This window comes from Cynoglossus semilaevis, chromosome 16, assembly GCF_000523025.1.
Source record: "Cynoglossus semilaevis isolate Cse_v1.0 chromosome 16, Cse_v1.0, whole genome shotgun sequence".
NCBI classification, from domain to species: domain Eukaryota; kingdom Metazoa; phylum Chordata; class Actinopteri; order Pleuronectiformes; family Cynoglossidae; genus Cynoglossus; species Cynoglossus semilaevis.
This window is the reverse complement of record NC_024322.1, coordinates 12170570-12194565: the sequence shown is the minus strand read 5'-3', so window position 1 is coordinate 12194565 and position 23996 is coordinate 12170570. Positions and strand designations below refer to the sequence as shown.

The following is a 23996-nucleotide window of genomic DNA, read 5'->3' as shown; positions in this document are numbered from 1 at the left end:
TTAACCATGAAACACAGCACCCTGACATGTGTTGAACAGCACCTAGAGTTTACAGTCTTAATAGTTTACAGGACCTCTGCTGGCCCAGAGAGAGGCATTAACTGTTAGCTGAATGGACCCATCTTCCTTCAAACCATCGTGGGTCAGAGATCAGGTATTAAAAAAACCCAAGGTCTCTCAGTTTGAAGTGGGTAGAGTGTAACGGATCACACAGTAATTGTGGTTTTCAGATCTTTTAAGCCATTAAAGCTAATAGAACTTAATGGCTTCCCTAGTCTCCTGGGCATCTCCACAGTGACCTCCACTGGCTGCAGTCAGTTATTGTCCCATTGGTGTGTTAAAACAATTGGATATGTGGTCAACTTAAAGCTTTTCCAAGACCATTAAAAGAAAAAAGAAAAAAAGAAAACATCTGATGTGTCTGCAGCTGAGGCTCAGAGCTTCAGTGGAATATATTATCTGCTTAACTCTGCAGATTTACAGTAGGATTTTCCAGTAGCACTGATAGGGATTAGAACAGAGAGCAGAGGTGATGCTCAAATCCCCACTGATTGCACAGAAACAGAATTGTGCCAACTTAGCTTTGTCTTTGATTGGGCTGTGATGCATGAATTTATCATCACGTCATCAGATCCCTTTAATTTTTGTATATGGAATTATCACAGAGGGGAAGTGATCCCTGGTATCAGAAATGAGTTAAGTGATTTTTTTTTTCTTCCTGCCACAGGCAACTTTAAGTGGTTTAGAAAACACAGTACAGTGGGGAACTGTCTGGGTGGATGGATGGATGGATGAACATAAATTGTCAGATTTAAAAAATAAGAATCACCATGAATAAAGACAAATTGATCATGAGGCTGAACACGAGACAACATCTAGATTTGAAACCTGGAATGTCACAGAAGCCTGGTGACATTTCAGCGTACCATCACAACATCCTGAAACCTTGTTTTTCCTCTAAATGAGATTTAATAAATATTGAATTCATGCTCCGTTTTAGAATTATTGATTGTGACTATAAAATGCTAATTGAATTTATTTATCACTTGACAAGGAGACACTTTTGCCATAATCTAAAAATGTCTTTCTTCAATGAACTTCAAAGCAGTTCACACGTATTTTGTCGTTGCAGTGTAGTCTACAGAGGAGCACTTTCTTATTTCTGTCCTTCAGGGAACAATGTAATGCGTCCACTTTCGCTCAAAGATCTGTATTTTGCTCAAAAGCCATTGTCAACCAAGATGTATCTCTCTGAGTGTTTGTCTCTTCACTCCACTCATGTAACTACTTCCACAGACAGTGCTTCCACGGTATGTGACCTTATTCTGGCTTCTCACCTCCTTATCTCTGTGCTGTAGCAGCCTCTCCTCTGTTTACTGTAAACACACTGAATATAAGAGGGGCATAAGTGATGTCTTACATTTTGAAAAGATGGCTTTGGTAGCCATGGATGATGATGATGATGAAGATGATGGTGCAGTCGATTCTATAAAAGTTACCCATTTTTTTGTAAACAAAGAAAGTTTCTTTAAAATTTTTTAGATGATTTAACTGTAACCTTGAGGCTTAAATGGTATTTGTTGATTGATGAATGGTGTTCGGATCTCTGAGGAATGACAATAATTCACGATCTACAGTCAGGTAAAATGTTCTCTAATGTGGAGATGAATTACTGCACCTTCCATTCAGCAGTCTTTTGTCCTTGTCCACTGTGCAGTACCAATGCAGTTTATTTTGTCCTTCTGTCAAGAGGACAGAAGAGTGGTTCAAAGGCAGCAGGAGATTCTTTCAGGTGAACTCTCCTGAAGTCACCTCTGGGCTGCTGACAGCAACAAGACAGTTCTGTAGGTTTATTAATGTCTTTCTGAGGGCTGAGCTGCAAAAGGCCCTGTGATGCCGTGGACTCTTTGAACGGTTCCTCTGACGGACACCCAGTGATCTGTTTTTTCACTCCACTTCTCACTCCATTTCACTCCACTTCATTCCGCCCTTGACTTTTTATCAAACAAAGCTCCCTCCAGCTTCTAGTGCAGTGGGATCCCAGTTCACCACCTTCACCTGAAACTAGTATTAAAGACACAAGTTTATAATCGACACCAAAGGACTATTGATGAAACGCTGTGTTCAATACTAGGTTTTGATGGCCAGTAGGAATATATTGATATAACTGTTATTGTTTGTTTCAATGTTGAGCTCCAGTCCTAAACAACCTGTGTGGGATAAGACAGCGTTTCCTCGTGAGGAATGTTGTCATTTTGTCCTGTCTCTTTAATATTACCACATTTTGATCCAAGCTATTCTATGCACTAAATCAACTTGACACAGGGATATGTCAGTGAGATGTTGATGTGATTGATTGACAGGTATGTGCTGTCATCTCTAGTCAGGTTAGAGTGATGTAATTGATTGACAGGGGACATGATGCTTGTTACTTTGTAGTGTTTGGCTGTTGATGTAAGTCACCACTCGGTTATGTTTAGAGTCCAAGGTAGTTTAAAAATTATTGCATATTTGACCATTTAATATACAATAAGAAACACATTCACTACGAAGAGTGAATGCCAAGAAGCATTTTCAATAAGTTTTTGTTTTTCATCCGTGCTGTTAGTAATAGAATTGTAATGAAACAAATCTAATTGGACATTGGATCACCCCCACCCGCCCCCATAGCTATAAATATTGGTCTTATTGGCAAAGTATATGGACATGTTCCAACAAAGCCTTCCAAAGTCATCTTCAATTACGTCAATATCTTTATATTATACAAGCTTGGACTGACGTGAATCTATACTGTAGCCGACTGACTGGACACCACCATGAGGCAGTAGCAGCTCCAGGTCACTTTTGAGATGAAGAATGACATTTTGGAATATAAAGAGCGCTGTTGTGGGGCTGCTCTCATTCCCCTTTGCTGCACAAAGAGGGCACACTGTCTCATTGACAAGTTGAAATGTGAAGAGTGTCAAGAGTCCATCTTAAAGAATGCTGGGAAAACTCCTTGATCACTTGGTAACCATGAACAGTCCTCTCATTCACTGGAATCTACTGGACAGAACATGCTGTCGGTGTGTTCTTCCTGCTGCTCAGTGGCTGGCTCACTCTTCATGGATTCCTGTCTTATACTGTAGATGCTGGTGAGTAGAGGAGACTCCTGTCTTTAGCCTGAAGGTTTGGCTGTTTTTTTTTTTTGTTTTTTTTTTGTATTTCTCCTTCCTGCCTTATCACACCCTACACCTTTTTTTCTACTTCTTTTGTTTGCTTTAAATTCTGCCATACTATAACACTTCCTCACAGATATACTGTACATATGCAAAAGATAGACAGGTCATGTTGTCAGAATGAGTGAAGAAGTATTAACTGTCATGGAGACAATGTGTCAAAAAAATTTCACGCATCATATGTTGTTGTCTTCTTTTTTGCTCTCTTCTGCTTAAAGTAATCTATCATTTATTTGCTGGTCATGAGCAAAATGTAATGTTTTGTGCTAACATTAATCATTGCATCCTGCACAGCTTCTTTCAGACTGACGGAGTGCATTACTGCCACCTACTGGGTTGGAGAGTTTGCATCAGTGATACTGTATTGAATCAGAAATTAAGAATCTGAGAATGGCATTTTTTACTTATTATTTCTGTTGAGTTACTATTGGCTTTAAAAAAAAAAAGAAAAACAGTTCTGACTCCCTGCAACCTGTTAACACATGGTCAGAAGTAGAGAGGATACTTTTTGGCTTTTTTCTTTCACTGCCCTTTTGTTGTTGTACGTATGACAAAAGTTGTGACCTTATTATAAACTGCAGTGTCTCATCCATCAGCTCCTCCACAGCTGAAGGACGAATCTAAGCAGCCTCACAAATCTGGAGATGAGATTTCAGATGGAAGACAAATAACTTTTGGATATTGCCTAAAACTACCACATGTTTGTTATTCTGTGTGTCGACCCTGTGTTCATGGCTTTTTTTGTGTAAACCGACGCTGCACTGCAGCATATGGTTAAGATTAACCAGACTATGCCTGTAGTTGTTGTTAGATGAAACACATTGAACACGGCTGGTTTGCTCCTTGGGTCCAGGACATTTACCTGAACCTAGTGTGTCTCACACACAGCCCTCTGTGCCTCTGAAGACCCTCTTTAATTGGAGCCGTGTGACTCCTCGGTAATAGACGGAGTCTGACTACACACAGATGAATGGAGGTTTTCAGGACATGCTCGTTGGCTTTCTCTGCAGTGAAGCAGACCAACTTGAATTGCTGAGAAAGGTCTTTCTCTGAATCACTCCCCTGCACTCTTTCAACTATCAATCTGCTCAAATCCAAAGGTCTGTAACATCTCATGTGCTTGAAATTCAACCCTCAGATTATAGTGGTTTTGAACAACACTGTCATCACCGCGTACTACAACTACTGCCTTCTGTTGTTTTTGTGACAGACAATTACACTCTGTGCTTTCACTCAGACGTCTTCGACTTGACTTATGTCTCCTCCTATGCTGAAAAGCAGTAAAAGACTGCAGAGGTTATTTTCAGGCACCAAAAGTTCCTCGCTATGCATTTCAAGCTGCATATCCATAGATGGCACTGTGCAGCAAGCTGACTCTGAACGCTCTCTTGTATGGTTCATTGCAGAGTCACTTCCAGAACCTTTCCTGGCCACTGCTGCTGCACCTCCTCCCCCTCCTTCTCCTGCTCCTCTTGCTGGGCAATAACCCAATAATCTGTGACTAAAATCGCCTGTGTGGTTTAAGAAATTGCTCAATCTGATTCTGAGGAGCTTTTTTGTTTGAGGTCAGAGTGACTTATATTGCATTGGTAATAGGAAACGGCTATCTCTGTTCTCCCGTCCAATCTTCATGTTATGACTGGGGTTACATTCACAGTCATCTGATAACAGTAGTCTGGAGAAGGAGCTTTAGATTGGGTTACACTGGATCAAGGCTGGAGCAGCATTCAGATGGGTTGCCAAAGAATGCTGGTTGTTCCTTTTTTTAATGGATTTATGGATAGAAATGCAGCCAGCTTTGTTTCCACAGTATTTTCTGCATCTTTAGTTTTTTAATTGTCAACTCTGGAATGGATTTCTGTTGAACACAGCCAAATCCGGGTGTGCGCAGTCAGTTCTTTGAAAGATGTTTGTTTTATGGCATGGTATTTAGTCTAGTGTCATTGCCGGAGTTCCATCAAGTGCAAACAATTATATTCCTGCGTCGAAAAAAAAAAAAAACAGGCTTTAGCCATAACTCAAATAAACAGCATAATTGTTTTGTCTCTTAAGAGTTGATTGAATGTTGGCTTTTAGCCTAAATTGGTGATTTATTTTAGTGTCTAACACATTTAGCAGACATTTGCTGTGAAGCTGTGCTATTTCTCTGTCTACCATACTGTGAGATCAGGGGAAAAAAGAAGAGCCAGCTATATTCTTCTGCACCTCACAAGACAAAGACGGTCTTTAGAGAGTGGTAACATTGTCCCAGATAAATCAACTGACTTGTACCAGGATGCCTGCATCCTAATCTGTCCATGTGTATCCTGCAGCAATAGAAGGGGTGTGTTCCACAGAACCACTTACAGATACACTTACAGAATAACTCTAACTGTTTTGCAGATTTTATCTAGAGCTTGTGTGTGTGTGTGATTTAAAGTTCAATAAGAGGCTAATTGTTTGTGGTTTCCTGCTGCAGCTTACATTCCCAGAGCTGGTCAGCAGTATTTTATTGGTCGTCTCTGCCCATGCAAAACAATATTCGGAGTTGTCAGACAGAGCAGAGCTGCTATCAGCGCAGGGTGCTGTCTGAGAAAGTGTGTCTGTGTGTGTGTGAGTGTGAGCGTGAGCGTGAGCCGCGCTGGTGTGTGAGTTTTATGCGAGCCGCAGAGTGCAGCCAAGCCTGTCCAACGATGACACCACTGCCTCTCATCTCCAGTTCCATCTGGAACATGTTAATCCAGCGAGAACTCTTGACGCTCTCTCTGGTTCTCTAATGCTCTCGTCTCTTTAGTTTCGTCTCTCTGCCGCTTGGTCTGACACACTCTCTGTCCTTTTCTCTCTCTCTCTCTTTTATATCCCTGCTGCATCTGCGATCCATGCTGGCAGGTCCGAGCAGGAAACCTAAGTATGTGGAGAGTCCTCGTGTACCTTCTGATGCCATTGTCTCAGCGCTGAGGAAGGTGGCCGATAACAAGGAGTCCTCGCACAATGGTGAGTTTTGATATTTCACATGGGATTTTGGAAACTTTGAAACAAAGTTAGAAAGTCAGTCTTTTGTGATCCCTTTTCCTGTTTGTTGTTTGTTTGTAATATTGAAGCCTGTCTTTGTTATACCTAACCCCGATTTAAGGGTTTCTTCAGTTACTGCATGAGTGAACCGTTAAATGTGACCAGTGTTCCTGGCCCGGCAGACAAAGAAAGAAATGGTTTTGTGTTTATTTAAAAGCGTGTGGTTACATTTTCAGAAGAATCAGTTTTCCTCTCTGTCTGGAGAGACATTTACAGCGAAGCACTCAATTTGTCTCATGTGAACACAATCAAGGAAACATCCTCTCAGTAGAATTGCACGTACAGTATTTGTGATCATGTTTTTGATCACATGGCTGTCATTTAAGCCTTTATTATATTACTGCCTGATTCCTGTGCTCCGAGGTTGGGTTTGTGTGACGGCTTACATTCCTGCCATAGGCTGAGTTCTGTGGTGGCAGGATGTGATATTTTGAGGGAACAGCAGCAGAGAAAGCAGAGTTTGTTCTGATTGCACCTTGGCTCTGACATGCAGACAGTTGTAACCCTGAGCTGCCCAGTCACTGCTGATGTTACATACCAAAGCACGAGGGCGTGTCTGACATTGAGCCGGCACGTAGCATTGTTTGGGGTTAGAGTGGACGACAGGCGGGTGGAGGAATACAAAATGAATATCATGCCCGTCTCATCACAGTTGATGCAACTGCGAGTGAGTCAGTGTCATGGGTTTGAATCTCCTGGGAGTGTTTTGACAGATCTGTTTGTTGACATAACCTGTGGAGCCTCTGCCAATAAATGGACACAATGTCTGAATGTAGATGAACCTTGCTGCAGGTTACACAAACAGAGCATCTCACTCTAGTTATCTGATATTCACCATGTGAGTTGCCCTTATGAATTTCACAACCACATGCATATATATACATGCCCATGTTTTTTAAATAAAAAAACAGCTTGTCTAAGTTTTCCTTTCCCCTCTTTATTTTCTTTCCAACAGACATTGTTTGTAATATGAGGAAAGAGAAAAACCTAAACCAAAAAAATGTCTGGTTGCTTTGTACGTGTATTACTACACAGCATGTGCTTAGTCATTTTAGTGCTGTACTGTTTCAGGATCAGCTGTGATTTTAATATGGACAGTATATTTGATGTTCAATGAATGTTTGTTTGTTTGTTTTTTAACACCCATCTTTTCACAGTAGGTAAAAAAACTTTATTGTCGAGAATTTAAGATGTGTTTACGCTAATTATGTGCAATTAGGCAATGCATGAATTCTACACTAATAAGGGCTAATTGTAATGGCCCAGCTGTAGTGGGATAAACCAGCTGAAAGACATTTGGAGGATAGCTTCTCTCAATACCTTCTTTAAAAAAAAGAAAATCAATCTTTAATGTGATTCAGTTTGTGAAAGGCTTGTTTGCTGTTTACATCAGCTGGATGAGTGTGAAGAAATCTGTTCCAGCCATCACATGTGATGATGATCTATCTCGTCTTAATCCGTCACTGAACAGTCCGTCTATCAGCCCGTTGTCACCTCTGTCAGCAAGAGTAAACAATGCCCGCTTTTATTTTTGCTAAGTGCCGAGACAGGAGACGACGGTGGTTTAACATTGCAGCTTTTGTAACAAGGTCAGCGCCAACGTGGAATGGTGATAAACTGCTGGGAAAATCACACTCAAAAAAACAAATCCATTGTAAGTTTCACAGCACGAGGAGTAAGCATTGGTTAGGTTGCATTGGAAGAGCAGTAAATGACATTTTTAAAGTGGCTCAGTTCTGTTGTTGGAGTGCTGGATGGTGCTGCTGCTGTGAGTAAACATCTCTTATATAAACTAAACTTAGAGACAACTGGATGTCATTTTTGTTTATGTATGTTTTAGTTGGCTGTCCTCACATGTGGTTTGGCCTCGTTGTTTTATTTTGATGCACTTCTAGAATTAGAGTGTCAGTGCCATGCATGACTGGGATTTGGCTGCAGACTCAGAAAGTAGTATTCTTCTGGTCGGCAGCAGTGTTAACTCACATCATGCCGTTTTTCTTTCACATCTGTCTAAGAGCACAGGATGTGTAATTATTTTGTCCGCAGGCACGGCGACATTTGTTTGTGTATGTACAGTAGGGCTTTGTGTGCTTGTATGTGTTTGTAACAGGCAGTGGACTGTCATCCTGTCAAAACAGTTTCAGCTGTGGTCACAGGGCTCTGTCTCTGTCGATCAACCCTCTGCCATCCCACAATTATGGCTCTCATTTCTGTCCCCCTCGCTCCCCCCTCAAACCCACCATAACGTCTCTCACCAGTCAAACCCAGTGATGAACCTCAGCACCTGTTAATTCACACACTGTTCATTTTGTCATTATTGAACTTATCCACCATATGTTGTGCACCACGAAGAACACTACTGTATGTGTAACTGACGTCTAACTGTACTAACACGGAACGTTGTAACGCCAGTCCTATCACCATCATAATAATGTTTCTATGAATCCAAGGAAAGATAGTGATGGTATTAAATATCAGGCAGCACTTTCACTTTTCACTTCTTTTGGGAAATCTTTCTCACGTGATACAACTTTTGAAAGACAATCCTGAAGAAAATCTCTGAACATTTGCTTTTGTTACAACACCTTGTCTAGAAAGCCAGGTCAAAATGAAGCATTTTATAATCTTTGTCTCCATTAAATGCCAATGAATCGGTGACAGATCGGTGTTGGGCTCCAGCAGCATGTGTTGTTGTGACTGGTAAATCTGCCTTTTACTGGTGGGATTTGCAATTGGTAAATTGTGATGCACAATCTAACAACCACAGCTGGGATCCTGAGATGCTGTTTGCAAGGAATATTGGCAGATGATAGAAACCACGGCGCCACAGGCAACCTCTATTTAAACGCTGTGAATTGGCAATTCATGAGATAATTGTGAAATGATTCACGTTGTCTTTGTATAAGACTGTATTGAGGAATGGAGACAGAGTCGGGCCCAATAGTGTAATCAAGGCCTATTGTCGACAGTTTATATAACATACTGTGATAGTTTGGCAGCCTTCATATCTCTCCTGAGAGAAAGCACTGAGATTCTGGCAGCTGTGATGCCTACTTGGCTCTATATGAGTTGCATTTCAATCTCTTCTTCTTCTTCAGTGCAGAGCAGGTTTATTTTTTGGGTTACCTGTTTTAATCAACAGATGGGCAATTAGCTTTGATTTTTTTTTTTTTTTTTTTTTATCTAATGGTAGAACGTCATTAAGCCGTCCTGCCCACCTCCAGTGGATCCTTAATCAGCATGTCCCACAAGGCCGTCCCAGTCAACCTATATGGAGATTTAATTTCCATTGGCCAATTAGTGTGTGAATTGCCACCTTTGTTTACAATGAGACCAGAAATAATAACCGTCACAATATGGTGTCAAACTGAGATGTCAGTCAGACTCTGACTATTATCACACAAACATCCCCACCTCCCAAACCTCATTTTACTTGGAGATTCTGAATCTAAGATCCGGTCTTACCTAAGTATGTCTCATTGGACAGTCCATCTGTTCTCGTAGCAGAGGAGGTCTGTGGTTGTATCATCGGAATGTGCAATAGGCAGTGAACATGCTTCAGGGCAGCACGTCACCTCGTACCCCTGAACTTAAATGGTGAAGCAGGATGCATGTTCTCATTGAGGGTTCATTAAACAGGCTCTGCAGTTGTGGTAATGAAACTCCAGCTGCTAATGAGCACCGGCTGGATTGTTTTCTCAGCAGGGAGAGAGGCCAGACAACTATGTGAAGCCACTCAGTTCGTGGTACTCCCCCACCGCCTCATCCCTCTCCTCCGCCTCTTCCCGTCTTCATTCTTCTATCGCTGCACCGCATGGCTGCTATTTCACACCTGCTCATAAACTTTTTCAGGCGTTAGATAACAACATTGTTTTCCTTCTGCCTTCATTTGCTGTGCTGGTACTTGAATAACACACTGGTAGCATCCATTGCATTTGCATAACTCCACGTTTGTGTTTGGCTCATCAGATTTTGTATATGGAGCACAGGGAGCTAAATTACATCAGGCAGGAATTTTTAATTAACAGCTGTCCTTCATCCAGATAAACACAATCATTTTATATTGTGTACAGACAAAATGAAACTGTCTTTACTGAAGCGCCGCCGTTTTTAACCTTGGTCAAACAAGGTCATGTTTTGATCAAACAACCTTTTTTTTATATCTTTGAAAGCATTTATAGAATAAATAGAGAAGAGAATGTTTCTGCAATTTTTAAATTATGTTCTTTATATCTCAAAAACTAATGAAAGTTAGTTCAAGGTGTGTTGCTAATGTACATTAGACAAGAAACTCAAGGACTTACAGCTGTGTCCATTGCACCCCCTACAGGGGAGAAATGGCTGTGTTTGTTAACCTTGACAATTTAAGCATAATATTTTACAGTTGACAGTATGCAAACTTAAATGCCATTTGTGCAGATATATTTGTATTTCAAATTAGGTTCACATATACCTTTATTATGTAAACGAAATGTTCACATCCATTTATATAATTAATATATTTACTATTATAACAAATCATTTTTATACAAGAAATAAAATGTTATAGTTGCGATTTTATAGAATTTGACATTAAAGGTGACAAATTGCACCACCATGAAACTGCTACAATGAAATGTCTAATCTTCATTTACTACGCTGCAGCTGTTTTTTGTCCACCGGTCACTAAAAGGCTTTACCAGCTGTGAACATAAACATTATTTCACGAGGTCCGTTGCAAATTGGTAATTTAAGAGATGTGACCAAAATATGAACTGACAATTACATTTGACTACAGCCCTGATGTAGTGACAGATACTCTACAACAAACCTATGTAATGCAGTGATGTATATTTCATTGCAATGACTCACAAAGAAAAAAGCAAGTTCTCACTCAACCATCAAATACATAAAGTCTATCTTTGGCCCCCTTTTGACCTGTTATTAACATCCGCCCTGAATGATCTGTTCGCATATGGATGTTGTTAAAACCACTGTTCACACCTGGTATTACAATGTGTCCTGGAAGGCTCTCCTGTGACCACAGGAGATTGGATCTGGTTTCCCCAACCACGTTTTAAAATAGACCCTGACGTCATGTCTGTTAGCGAGAGCAAAAAGGTGTTTTTAACCAGTCTGACTGCACAGATGTGTCAGGATCTTTATATGTATATTTAAGGGCATGTGAGTGACAGGAGGATACAGAAACTGCATTAAAAAGGTTTCTACACAGCATTGTTGTTGGTAAACGACGCCCTCTGCAGAGGAAAAGGGCTCATGCTGAAGTAATGTGCTTTAAAACAAACAAAAACAAATTAATAAAATGATGATTATCGTTATTTGGATTGCAGCAGCCAATATATTTGATCTGAACTGATTAGAGTAAAAGTAATGTGACATTATGGAGGGTCAGTATTTGTGGTCAGATATGAGGGCATCATTATGAGCTCAGCAACATAGCCACATGTCAGGTAGAGGCTTCAGAAATATGAACAAGTCCTGGTTTGTGGAGCACTGACATTGGCATGTTTTAAGGACACCACAGGAGCCATCTGGACCTAATTAGACAGATTTATTGTTCCATAGATGTTGTTGATATGTGATAGAACTCGTGAAATTTCCATCATGATCAGAGGCAAAGGGTAGACTCTGGCCCTTGTGCCAACTCATTGCTTCCCGTTTGCTACCCTAATTATTGTGTTCTTTAGTATTTTCTTAGTAAATAAAGTTTTTGAGGCAAGCTTGGACGTGGTTTGGACGTGTGCAGAGAGAGGTTGGTGAATAAATTGGACAAAGGAAGTGGGAGATAGAGTTGCTGACAGAAGGAAAAGCAGAAAAAGATGAATGACGTTGTAAAGCCGTTACAGTAGAGGAAGCGAGGGGAAAGGTTGGACACAAGGCAGGTGATCAGATTTTGTGACCCCCGAAGGGAAAGAAGAGACCTGCGTCTGAATCATTTTTACAGTTTGTCAGTGACAATATTTCAAGGTCATATTTGGTGACCTGTGGTTTCCAAAGAGACTGTGGGGCGTTGTGCAGGGAAGGGTTCAAATTAATGTCAGATTAATTATTTTCTGTATTGGTCCAAACATCGGAAAATACATTAATTTCTCATTTTTATTTTGAAATGGACCATAGTTCCTTTATATCAGTTCAACCTCACCAGAGTCCGTTGGAAGCAGAGCAGGTCATGGTTCACAGAACACCCCATTGTTAATTAATGGAGAGAAACCGTGTAGACAGAAACAGGACTAGGCTGGAGTTTGAATTGGTATTCAACTGGAACAAAAAGAACTTTAATAATAACGTGTACTTTCACATTTATCCATACATAACAACTTATTTAAAATGGGCTGCGTTACCTTGATACGATAGCGACCAACACTTTTGTTGAAAGCTGCTGATAAATGTATAAAGTGATTAACACTGGCTTTATCCACTCAATTGTTACTTTTTGTTACCGTGAAATCTGCACCTAATGAGTAGGCAGACACTCCAGTGAAGGTCGGTTGATCATGCTTGGGGTCGATAGAGGTTTAAACACAACTAGACGTTTCCAGGGGATTACACTTACAGAGCCACCATTATATACCCATATATGACGTAAACACAACCTGATGTGATTGGACAGAATAATATTAATGCTGTTTAACCTCATTTATCAAAGACAAATGTAGGTCTGACTTCTCAGACTTGTCAGTCTGATTAAAAGTTTCACACCCATAAACCCCTGTGCAGAGATCCTAATTGGTCAATAGTTGACTCAGTGCACACTTTAACTGCAGCTCTGATATGAGCCTTAATTCCTTCTGTAGACACAAAAGTATCATTTCATGAAACTTGAAGCCTTTGGACTCCTTTGATCACGGCTGTGTTTTCTTCGCGGCCTAAAGAATATTTCATTTTCCAAGAATTAAAGGCAAGTGTCTCTTAGATGTGGTGCAACAGGCTGAAACACGGCAGCAATTCAAAATCTTAATTTCGTCATAAATTGAGCAGACCAAGTGGGCAGACGTTAAAAGTGAAATATGTAACGGACAACTTAAATTTGAAGAGATGTGTTCTGTTCTGTCATCACTTCAGTTTCTTTATTTCTCTTCCATAATTTTGGCTGAATGATGTGTTGGGCAATTTCCCAGCATGTGCAAGACTTTAATTTCCCCTCCTGTCGTGTACAGAAGATTTTGGTTGCTATCATGGTTTAGTTAAGTAATATCAGCTGCGTGTGTTATTGACTCATGTTAGAAAGAATTTCAAGAATGACATATTTGATAAATTAGGGGTGATTTCTTTCTTTCTTTAATTCTTGTGTGATTGGCTTTATTAGTCATGGGTTGTAAAAGAGCCTTGAGTGCTGGGGTTGGGGGGCATGTCAGGGCGAGTGTCTCACATGATGTTTTTACACTCCTCCCACTGACCCCTTCTGCCCTGTATTTTATAGTGGAGACAGATAAACAAGTGTGGGACAGGGCTGAGTGTCATGGAAACAAAGCTGCCTTCTTGTTGTGATGCCTGTCAAGAACCGTCTATTCTGCAATAATCATGGTCATCTCACATGTCTGTTAATGATACCAGTCGTCATCAAATACTACATCACGATTTTGAAAGGATTGATATTACCCTAAGTTCTGACCAACTCTTGGAAACTGACAAGTAGAACACTTGTAAAATAAAAAAAAAAGCTCTGATATCAACGGTACCTTTTTTTCCTACGTTGAGAAAAAAGGAAAAGAATTACACGATCTGAGAGATGAATCTGTAGCACTCCTCCAAGTCTTGTCAGAACGTAGTCTGGATAAAAGATTTGCAGCCAAAAGCAGTCTTCAGAAGATGTTTGAACAATGAAAAGGAAAAAAATTAATAGAATTCTCACCTGACAGGGTGAAATGGAGGCGAGGTTCTGTGAAATCTCTGTCAATATGTAAGAAATATATATCAATGACCACCAAGGAGGCTTTGGAATGGTCTAGGGTTGCATTCAGTCATTAGTGTTGGAGATCTGATATGGCCTAGTCTATTGAGGATGTCTAACAAAAGTTAAAAAAAAAAAAAGATTTCCATGTTTAAATATTACGTTATTATTAAGTTTCTAGAAGGTTAGAAGAAGATATTTCGGACTGTGTATCGATTGACTTCTTTGTATCAGACAAGAATGTCAGATGTTATTGTTGGGATTTATTAACTCTGCTGATTGACCATCGACGTGCTCACCTAATGGACCACAATGCAATAATCCTGAAGGCCCATATGGGTCATAAAAAGAGATGCTTATTAAATTGTGTTGCTAGAAATACATCCCGTGCCACAATGGCTTTATAAAATCAAATTTGACAATTTGTTATTTGCTTAAGATTAAATAGAATCAGACACTCGACACTATATTGAATTACACATATTCTTTTGTTTCACGTTGAAACCTAGATGTGAGTGCACTGGGCTGTTGGTGCAGCACATTCAAAGTGCTTGTGTGTTTGTGTGGCAGTATAGCGTGCCTTTGGACCTGATTTGTATTTAATCTGATTTACTGCCAAACATTATTAATAACTGTGGAAGAAAGAGATGAAAATGAAGGAGAAGAGGAAAAGGTGCTGACAGAGAGCTGTATAATAAGCTTTTGTACCTTGTACCTCTCTCTCTCCCCCCCCCCTCTATAATTCACAATCATTTTCTAAATGACTTCTTCTGCTCAGAAATAAGGTACAGTAGAGGGCAGTGATATATCTCAAAGAATGCTAACATTCTAATATAAATAACAGAGTTATTTATATTAAATTATATATATTCTGTTTTTATGAATTGGTGCTGTATGTTTGAAAAATGAACTGAAATTTTCTCACATTGTTTTTGGAGGTGTAAAGCAACAGAGAATATGAGGAGCTCTGAACTAAAGCATATCAGTGCCTCCTTTGAATCGGACGGTCAGATGGTTAGCTGTGTGGTTGATCAGGCACCTAGAAAAACCCCATTCCCTGAGAGCAACCACTGCCTCCCAGGAATGGGTTAAATTCTAGCTTTTGGTTTTACTTTGAATTAGGGAATGCTTTGACCAAGGAGGAGGTTATGGTAACAGAGTATCTATACTGTTAGTAAGAAAAGGGTTTTTTATGATTGTAGGCAAACAATTGTTGCATACCTTTCTCTTGCAGAAGCAAGGATTTAATTTGGAACTGGTATTAAGTGGTAAGCAATAAACCTGCAGAGAAGAGTGTTCTGGAAAGACTCAGCGTCCACTCATTGTTACTCAGAGGCTTAGGATGAGATCTGTAAACAAGCAGAAAGCTCTGGGACTGGCACTCCAGGCATGTCGCAGGGCGAGCCCTGGAGAACATGTTTGTTTCTCTGTAATGTGAGGACATTCCATGTATGTATCTGATATGCGTTAGTCGAACTTGAAACGCAGCTCTTTGAAGTCTGGAGGATGAAACAGAAATGTCCAAACAACAGTGTTTTCCAGTCCATTTGTCAACGGAACCACAGAGAGACATTTTTACAACTCGCACTGTCACACAAGGTCTCTGCTTTTTTAACTGTGCCATGGACACACACACACATACACACACACACACACACACACACACACACAGGGAGAGAGAGTGAGAGAGCCCATCTTCTACTCCCCCAGCCTCCCTGCTCTTCCCTGCTCCCCTCTCCAGGTCTGCACTACATCAGCAGCAGCTGGGGAGTGCAGCATATCATTTCAGAGCGCGGCACTGAAGAGGGCAGGGTGGGCAGAGTGGCCCATGTGTGGGCCATCCAGTGTGGAGAGGGAATGAGCGAATCCTCCAGTTAACGCTGAACCCTTTTTCTCTCCCTCTCCTGCTCTCCTCTCCTAGAGCTGCAAGCGGAGAAACAGCAGAGCTCCTCCTCTCCTGCCACCCAGGAACTGATGACAAGACTGGGCTTTTTACTGGGAGAAGGGATCCCGGGCACGGCACACATACCTATGGACGACAAGAATGAAAAGAAGGTATTTCATTTTCCTCCCTCCCCTTTAACTCCCTCCCTCCCCTCTGACAGCAGCTGTTGCCACTGCTCCAATTCACTGGTAGAGGAGAGAGAGGAAGGATGTGAGAAGGGAATTGTTAGAGCGAAGAAGAAGAAGAATGGATTATTGCAGCTCAATTATTTTTTATACTTTTGTAAGGAAATCAGAGGAAACACTTGGAATAATCCTTGGGAACAACAGGGGTAACTATCAAACTGTTCTGTTTCAGATGTTAGAGATGATTTAAAGTAAGCAACTGCCTTTTAAAAGACGCTCAAAGTGGTTTTTATTTCTGTGGCGAGCGCTCCACTCTGGTGTTTTGGTCTCCCAGTAACTTGAGTGCAATTCCAGGAGCTCTTGACTATGTAACAAGAGTGTCTGAGCTCAGGTCCAGAAATAGTTGTGTTAGGTTTAAGCCTCAGTTTGTTTGGCTCTTCCAATTAGTCTCTGGCTGTACTGTATGAAGAGCAGAGAGAGCAGCACACTGGGCTGGTCTCGTTCTCCTCAGCTCTCAGACACGCTTTGAGTCAGACTTGGCAAGAAGAATGTGAATGGGGAGTTACTTTTAAGAACAAAAACAGGATCGTTGTCAAAAGTCTGATGGTGGCAGAGGAGACAGACAGCAGGCGTGTGACTTCACAGCTCAGGTTTTGTGAAGGGACGCGATGTTGTCATCTGCCAACAATTCCCTTCTTTCCTGCATGCTGCTGTTTTACAACCTACCTCTACCTCAGCATGTTGTTTTTAAATCTGCCTCCGAGTTAATAATTAAAATGTCAGTGAGCTTTCTGGCTCCGACACGGTGAGTGGCATAATCTGAGGTGCAGCCTCCGGCTGGAGGTTGCCTAGCAAAGGCTAAGTGCACAAACACAAATTGGACTCAGAAATGAGAAAGTTTGTGCAAGGATTCAACAAGTTGTTAATAGTGCTGCCAAGTACACGGTCTCCCTCCTATTCTGCTGTGTGTATCCTGTCAGCATGTCATTGTACCGACATGTAGCCTTTACAGCATGTGGTGAGTGAGAGGTCAGAACAATTTCACATCAGAGTCACCATTATTGGCAGATTTGTGTGGTTTACTTTCTTTAGTGTTTATTATGATGATTATGATGATAATGATTGTCATTATTATTGTTATTTCATAAATTAGTCTTAGCCACAGTATGTGAGGGGAAAACTGAGAGGGAAGAGTGAATAGTTTTAATAATAAAGGCTTTATAGAAATATTCTGGTATAATATTTGGTTGTTTGTCTGATATTTGCCATTATAGATTGCCAGAACTGTTTATATATCTACAGCTATTTCCTACTAGAACTGTTTATATATCTACAGCTATTTAACTATCTATATATTTAAAATTATTTAACTGTTTAAATAATTGAATTTTTTTATTTATGGGTGTGTATGTATGTATAAATTTACACATGCTGTATGTGAATATATATCTATATATATATCTATATATCTGTATATTATTTTTTTCATATAATACCATAGCGATAATGTGGTATAATCTCGTAATATGCATAGAAATCTTTAACAAATCTATAAAATTGTGTCACTGTTCAGGATTTCTTTTCTTCTACTTTCTCTTCTGGTGTGCGGCTTCTTTCATTGTATTGTATTATTTTATACTGTTCTGTCTATTCTTGTGACTTTTCATGGTGTTGTACTGACACTGGAGCCTTAATTTCCCAAAAGAACTGCCCAAGGGATTAATAAAGTTCTATCTATCTGTCTATCTATCTAGAAACACAATAAAGGTAAGGGATGACGGTGGAACGGGACAAACTGGCTTTAATTCTGATTTGTATGGTTGTCAGTCGGCTCTGTGGTTGTCAGGCAGACTTGATGACAGGAGGAAGGTGTCTTTTGTGGCAGAACAAAGTCAAAAGCACTTCTCATTAGAATTTCTCTTTTTACTCCAGTTTCTCAGAGAGACGACTGTAATTTCCACAGTTAAGGAGTTACACTGCAGAAAAACCTTGCACATAAGAAAAAAAAGAAACAGTGAAGTATAGAAATATAAGTATAGATAATGTACATGGTTAATAGTTATAGCAGGTTTGGGAAATTCTATTTGCAGAAGATAGGACAGAATACAACAGGCTTTACTGACATGAGACAAGCACTTGAACTTGAGGTTAGAGATTCGTGAAAAGTCTTTATTTCATGACATTACTCTTTCCTTATTTCCTTATTTTGTTGATTTTTCCATTGTGTTGACCCCAAAATTGCAGTGTTGGGCTGAATATAATGTAGGCTGATGATATGAGAACCATGTCTTTTCTGACACATCGGTGTTAAAAGCACTTCTCTTTTTATCCCGTTTTCCTCAGATTTATGACTGTAATTTCCAGACACTAATTAAAGGGCTTATTCTCGGGTAATTTGTCACACGTATGTGCAGAAAACCCTTTTGATTTGCTTTCATGTGACCTGCATCATATAGGCAATGCATTAACAAACCACTGGAGACTGTTTGCAAACATTTTTTTTTAGCATTTATCTTGTGTTGACACAGTGTTAATGATTTGCTTTGTTACCCCCTGACATACATGAGTAGCATGTATGTCAAACATTAACCCCTTTCTCTCCCTTTCACCAGTGCTCAGTGACAAGCCAGGGCATCAGCCCCTGCTCCACTCTCACTAGCAGCACGGCTTCACCCTGCACCGACAGCCCATGTTCCACACTCAACAGCACCACCAGCCGCCCGCCTCTCAGCCGCTCCAGCCCCTGTGGGACCATCACCAGCCCCAGCTCCACACTCGAGAGCAAGGACAGTGGGATCATAGGTAAGAAATCACCGTGTTCATTATACTGTTAGCAGCCGCCTCTGTAATGTTACCCCGAGGAGCTTTTACTAGTAATAAAGCTATGGAGCAGTGCTCTTTTGTTTTTTTGTTGTTTTTTTTTTTTGTGTGCAACCCTTTCTGTTTGAGTCTAGGAATCAGACCAGGCTACACACAGGAGTGCTTTTGCTGAAAATTACTGTCACCAAATATTTAATATTTAGAGCTTCTAACCGTGTTTTTAAAGTAAAGTTTCACTGACCTCTACAGAAAACCAATCTTGCTTACCGCTGACTGATGGTCAATAAAGGCATTTATTGTTACTTTGTATGCAAACACATGTAAACCAGTCAGTTCTAGGAAAACATCACTGTAAATGTCCAGGAGTTTGGGTCTTTACAACAGTCCTGTCTACAGGGGGGATTTTATCACAAATCCTAAAACATCATATAATGTTTGCAGTTCATCGTACAACTACATGCACACATTCCAAACCACACACTTACTGTACGTATTGTTTCCCACGAAGTCCTTTGTCTTCTAATTGGTCGTCTGAGAACCACATGCCTGCATGCTTCGTAATTGAGAATTGAATATTCTCACCTGAGTGGTGTCAGTGTGTTATTCATCATTTTGTTAAACCTGCCAGAACTGACGAGAAGGTGTGTCAGTTTGCATTGTCCTTCTACCATGTGACAGTGAGTGAAGGCATGTTAGGCTTCTTTAAGCAGCTGTTCCTGCATAAGTGAACTGCCTGGTGACAGTTTCCACAGTTTGACACTGAACTCTCTCCCTGGTTATAGTTATGAGACAGCTGAGAGCTGAGAGTTAACTTAGTTCATAGACAAACCCTGTTTCACTTACCAATACTGTTATCATTTTAATATAATAATATATGTGTGTATGAGTATATATATATATAAATATGTATTTATATGTATACAATGAAAACCATCAGGACTCAGGAAGCTGAGAAACACCTATATACAGTAGGAATCATCCAAAACATTGGCTATTTCCCAGACTTTATGGATTTTTCAGCAGAACTGTGCCAAGCCCCATTCTGCTCACACAACGAAAGCACAGCTTTGTGGACATTAAAGGTGTGTGCGAAGCTGATCTATCTGCAGTTCAGTCCTCTATTGAGAAAGTCTGGCACACCAAGCAGAGGGGAGTCAGACTTTGGAGGCCACGGACGGTTGAGCAGCTAAAGTTCTTAAACCGCAGGAACGAACAGAAGCTCCACTGGCGAACTGCAACAATTAGAATCTTCTGTTTCCAGCCAATTAAAAAGTGTGTTTAAAAGAAGAACAGATGTGATCCAGTGCTAAAGTGTGTGTTAATAAATAACAACCTGCTACTTTTTAATTGCATTTTAGAACTTCTCTAGAAATGGGGGTGTATTGATCACTCTGCTGTTGGACTTTCTTTGGAAATAAAATATGAAACGTGCTCATTTCTTTACACCTAGCGTATGGGTGCAAGTAGTAGCTGGTTGCTGAAGTGCACTGAATCCTACCATAAACATTAATATTTTTAATATATATTTTTTAGGTAATATTTTGTCTGACAAAATATTTCTTTAGCAGAGAGGCAGTGCATGTATAAATTAAATAAAAGGATACACGTCGCTGTTTCATCTCCATAGTTTTGTTATATTTGCTACAGGAGTTTTTGTTTCATTCCCCACAGAGCAATCTTTCTGCTCACTGCTGAATAATTTATGGAAGTTGTAATATAGTGCCTTTCAGCATGTAACACTGATAGGCTGCCACCCACATTAGGTTAGAGCCAACAGTCACAGAAGTTTTAGTGCTTTTTAAAAAACACTTTTGCTTATGCAAAATCACAGCTTCTCCAAACATCCCATCAACCCGACCGCATAAGACGCCTCAATAATAGTAGAACAAAGCTTCGTTGTATCCACAAATCAGATTCCAGGCCGTGATAAACGTTTTCCTCTTCTTTGAAGTTTGACGCTGACTCTGATTTCAAAAGCACATTAATTTAGGTATGTACTGCATTAAAAGCCTTTGGAATTCCACAGACTTAACATTGAGAAAACAACTACCAGACAAGTTGCTTCATGAGGCTCCAGCAGGGAGGGGCGACTCACATAAGACCGATAGTAATGCCCACATGCTTCTAATGTTAGAATTTAGAGGATATATTTCAGCAAAATCCAATCTGTGAGAACTTCCAGCACTCTGTTGAGTGTGTAACCTCATGTTCCCCTCTTCTGTAAGCAGCAGAGCACTTACATGACCCAGAGTATGTTTGTGATAATAGTATTAGTTATGATGCTCCGCATTACTGCATTATGAAATACAGATTAGTCATGTGTGAGGCCAACAAAGCCAGTTGGCTGTACTGATGGTTTGTATCTGGCTGCCTCCCTGTAAGTAGCCCTGGGTCTCTGCTCAGCTTTTGGTACAGTGTCAGAAGACTGGGCCGCTCTAGGTAGGGATTAAAGGATTTGATGTCATGTAACCAAAACACCTGTCTAAATTTAACAAAAAACAAAACACTAAGGCTGTTGAACTGGAATTTGTTCCCACAACACGTGTCATTTGTTTGGTTTTACATCCTTTCACCATATACAGTATTAAATCCTTTACTTGAACAAAACACATAGAGAACCTGAAGAAATGTAGGCTAAGTCTGTTAATGTCATAAGGCCATTCAAGGTTAGGAAGTTAACTGTATCTCAGCTTTGCAGTTGTAATTATTTTTAGGCCAAAAGAAGGTAACGTTTTAGACTAACTAAGTCAAAATAAACTGTTCTCCCCGGCTATACCCTCACGTCTGTTTGACTAAGCTGCTCTGAGCTCCTCAAAAGTGTAATTAAAGAAATGTGAGTTCCCTCCAAAGATTAATGGGTGGCCCAAACATTGGCTTAAAATAAACCAAAAGCTAAAAGTTACTCAAAACAGTTTTAAAAAAAAGCATACAAAGCAAAAAACATAAAAATTAGACATCTATCACCACCATATTTGTCAAGAAATTTTTCACAAATAAAAAGCAAAAAAATCATTCAATAAAATCTTAACCAAATACCAAAAGAATAATCAAAAATAGCTAAAAAAAGTACCACAGGTTAGCTCAAAGATGCTAAAATATTTTGTCAAGGTGAAAGCTAAAAGCTACAATGTCTTGTGCAGGTTGAAAAAACTACTACAACAATGCTTTAGAATTTCCTTGAGAAAATATTTGCAGGGTGCATTTAACACACTTTCTCATCTCCCATCATGAGCTAAATCATTTTACCATTTTCATCTCTTCTCAGCCACCATCACCAGTTCTTCAGAGAATGACGATCGCAGTGGATCCAGCCTGGAGTGGAGTAAAGATGGCAGTCTGAGAGGCAGCACGCGCCATGGCCTGGCACAGAGTGTGCGGGCCGACACCTGCTCCCCTGTGGCCGAAGAAGACTCGAGTAGTGCCACAGCCACACAGGCCGACACCCCATCTCGGTCAGACCAGCAGCCGCAGCCCAGCACCTCAGCTGGGGCACTGGTGCCGTTGCATTCTCCAACCAACTCGCCTGAAGGACCTCTTCCCTACCCATCCCAGACATCATCTTCCCTCATGATGCCGCGGCCAAACTCTGTGGCAGGTATGTGCTCTTGGTGTTTGAGCGTCCGACATCTGGACGTCCTCTGTGTGACTGGAGAAGCAGGAGTAGATCTGCATGTGTTTCCTTAGTCAAACATTTGATTCAGTGTTCCTCTCCTCTGCAGCCTAGTAACCTTTGTCATGTAATGTAAGACTTTTGCGTCCCATCATAATTGCAACACAGTGACATGACCTGCACCTGAGTCTGACGAGTGCAGTGTCATTTCTAGTTGCAGGAGAAGTCAGTGAAAAAAAATTGACATTGGTAGAGTAAAATGAATTTGAGTAGCAGAGGTTAAGGATTAGCCAGCTGCTGTGTGTTGTACCATGACCTGACCTGCCGTGTTGGACCTCCACAAAAACTATAGCATGGTTGAGCTCCGCTGCATTCCTGTCATGGAACCTCCCTGTTATGGCTCAGCTTGCCATGTCCACACAGCTGTCACAGTTGTTAATATACCTCACAACCCCCTCCACTCACAGTCTTTACATTCTCTGGTCTCCTTCGCACCACATATATTTGTTTTTACTGCTTCTAAAATGAAGGTCTTTACATCTTTATGTTAAACATAAACCATTATGCAGTCACAAAGGAGGCAGGAGTAGGTATCTTATTTGCCAATAAGATTGGCAATTTTGCTGGCTTTAAACAAAATATTATGTTTTGTCAGGGTACTGTGAATGAGCTGAAGGAACCATGACCTGCAGTGCAATCCAAGATTCATATCTTAAAAGCTGGACGGGTTTTCACTCACTGAAATGCCACGCTTGCAATGTTGGACCATTGGAGTATAACGGAACCTCAGGGTTCTTGTAGGTCCAATAGAAGACATTCTTGCCTGTAGGGGTGATATATGATCATTCTATTCTATTCTATTCTCCCTCATGCACCTTTTGGAACAGAATTATGATACCATCATCTGCAAACAAACACACACAGCAAGGGAAATTACAGAGATGCTGAGGAATAAAATCAAAACACAAGTGGATTCTGGTCAACACAGTTGGCCAAACAAAGACAGAAATTCATATGTGCCTCAAGTTCCACTTTGTGATGATTACAGCATGGTTATTTTGAAAGCTTAAGTGACCTTTGCTGTGTTGTCTTTAATTATCAGCCAAGTTGTTTAGATATATTCTGGAAATAGATGCAGAAAACAGAAGAATGTGTCCCATGGGTCGTATATAGAACACATGTCACTGCACTGTTTTTTCCACGTCCCTACAGCTGAATCTGTGTGTTGTAAACATGAAGTCGTAGAAGGGATTGTGCTGAATGTGCCCGTTTGGTGCCCATTGTGTTTTTCCATGAGTCTATACCCTTGAGCATCTTACTATATACCTCCCCGTCA

General features: G+C 40.5%; 1 protein-coding gene across 1 annotated transcript in view; it reads left to right on the top strand.

Moving 5' to 3' along the window:
* The window catches only part of tanc1b (tetratricopeptide repeat, ankyrin repeat and coiled-coil containing 1b), a 94721-nt gene that overhangs the window by 32410 nt on the left and 38315 nt on the right, over positions 1–23996 (top strand). Inside the window, exons 4-7 of the mRNA XM_008328735.3 lie at positions 6087–6191; positions 16082–16215; positions 18843–19032; positions 22316–22645. Coding sequence (XP_008326957.1) covers positions 6087–6191; positions 16082–16215; positions 18843–19032; positions 22316–22645 — 759 coding nt within the window. The remainder of the gene's footprint in view (positions 1–6086; positions 6192–16081; positions 16216–18842; positions 19033–22315; positions 22646–23996) is intronic.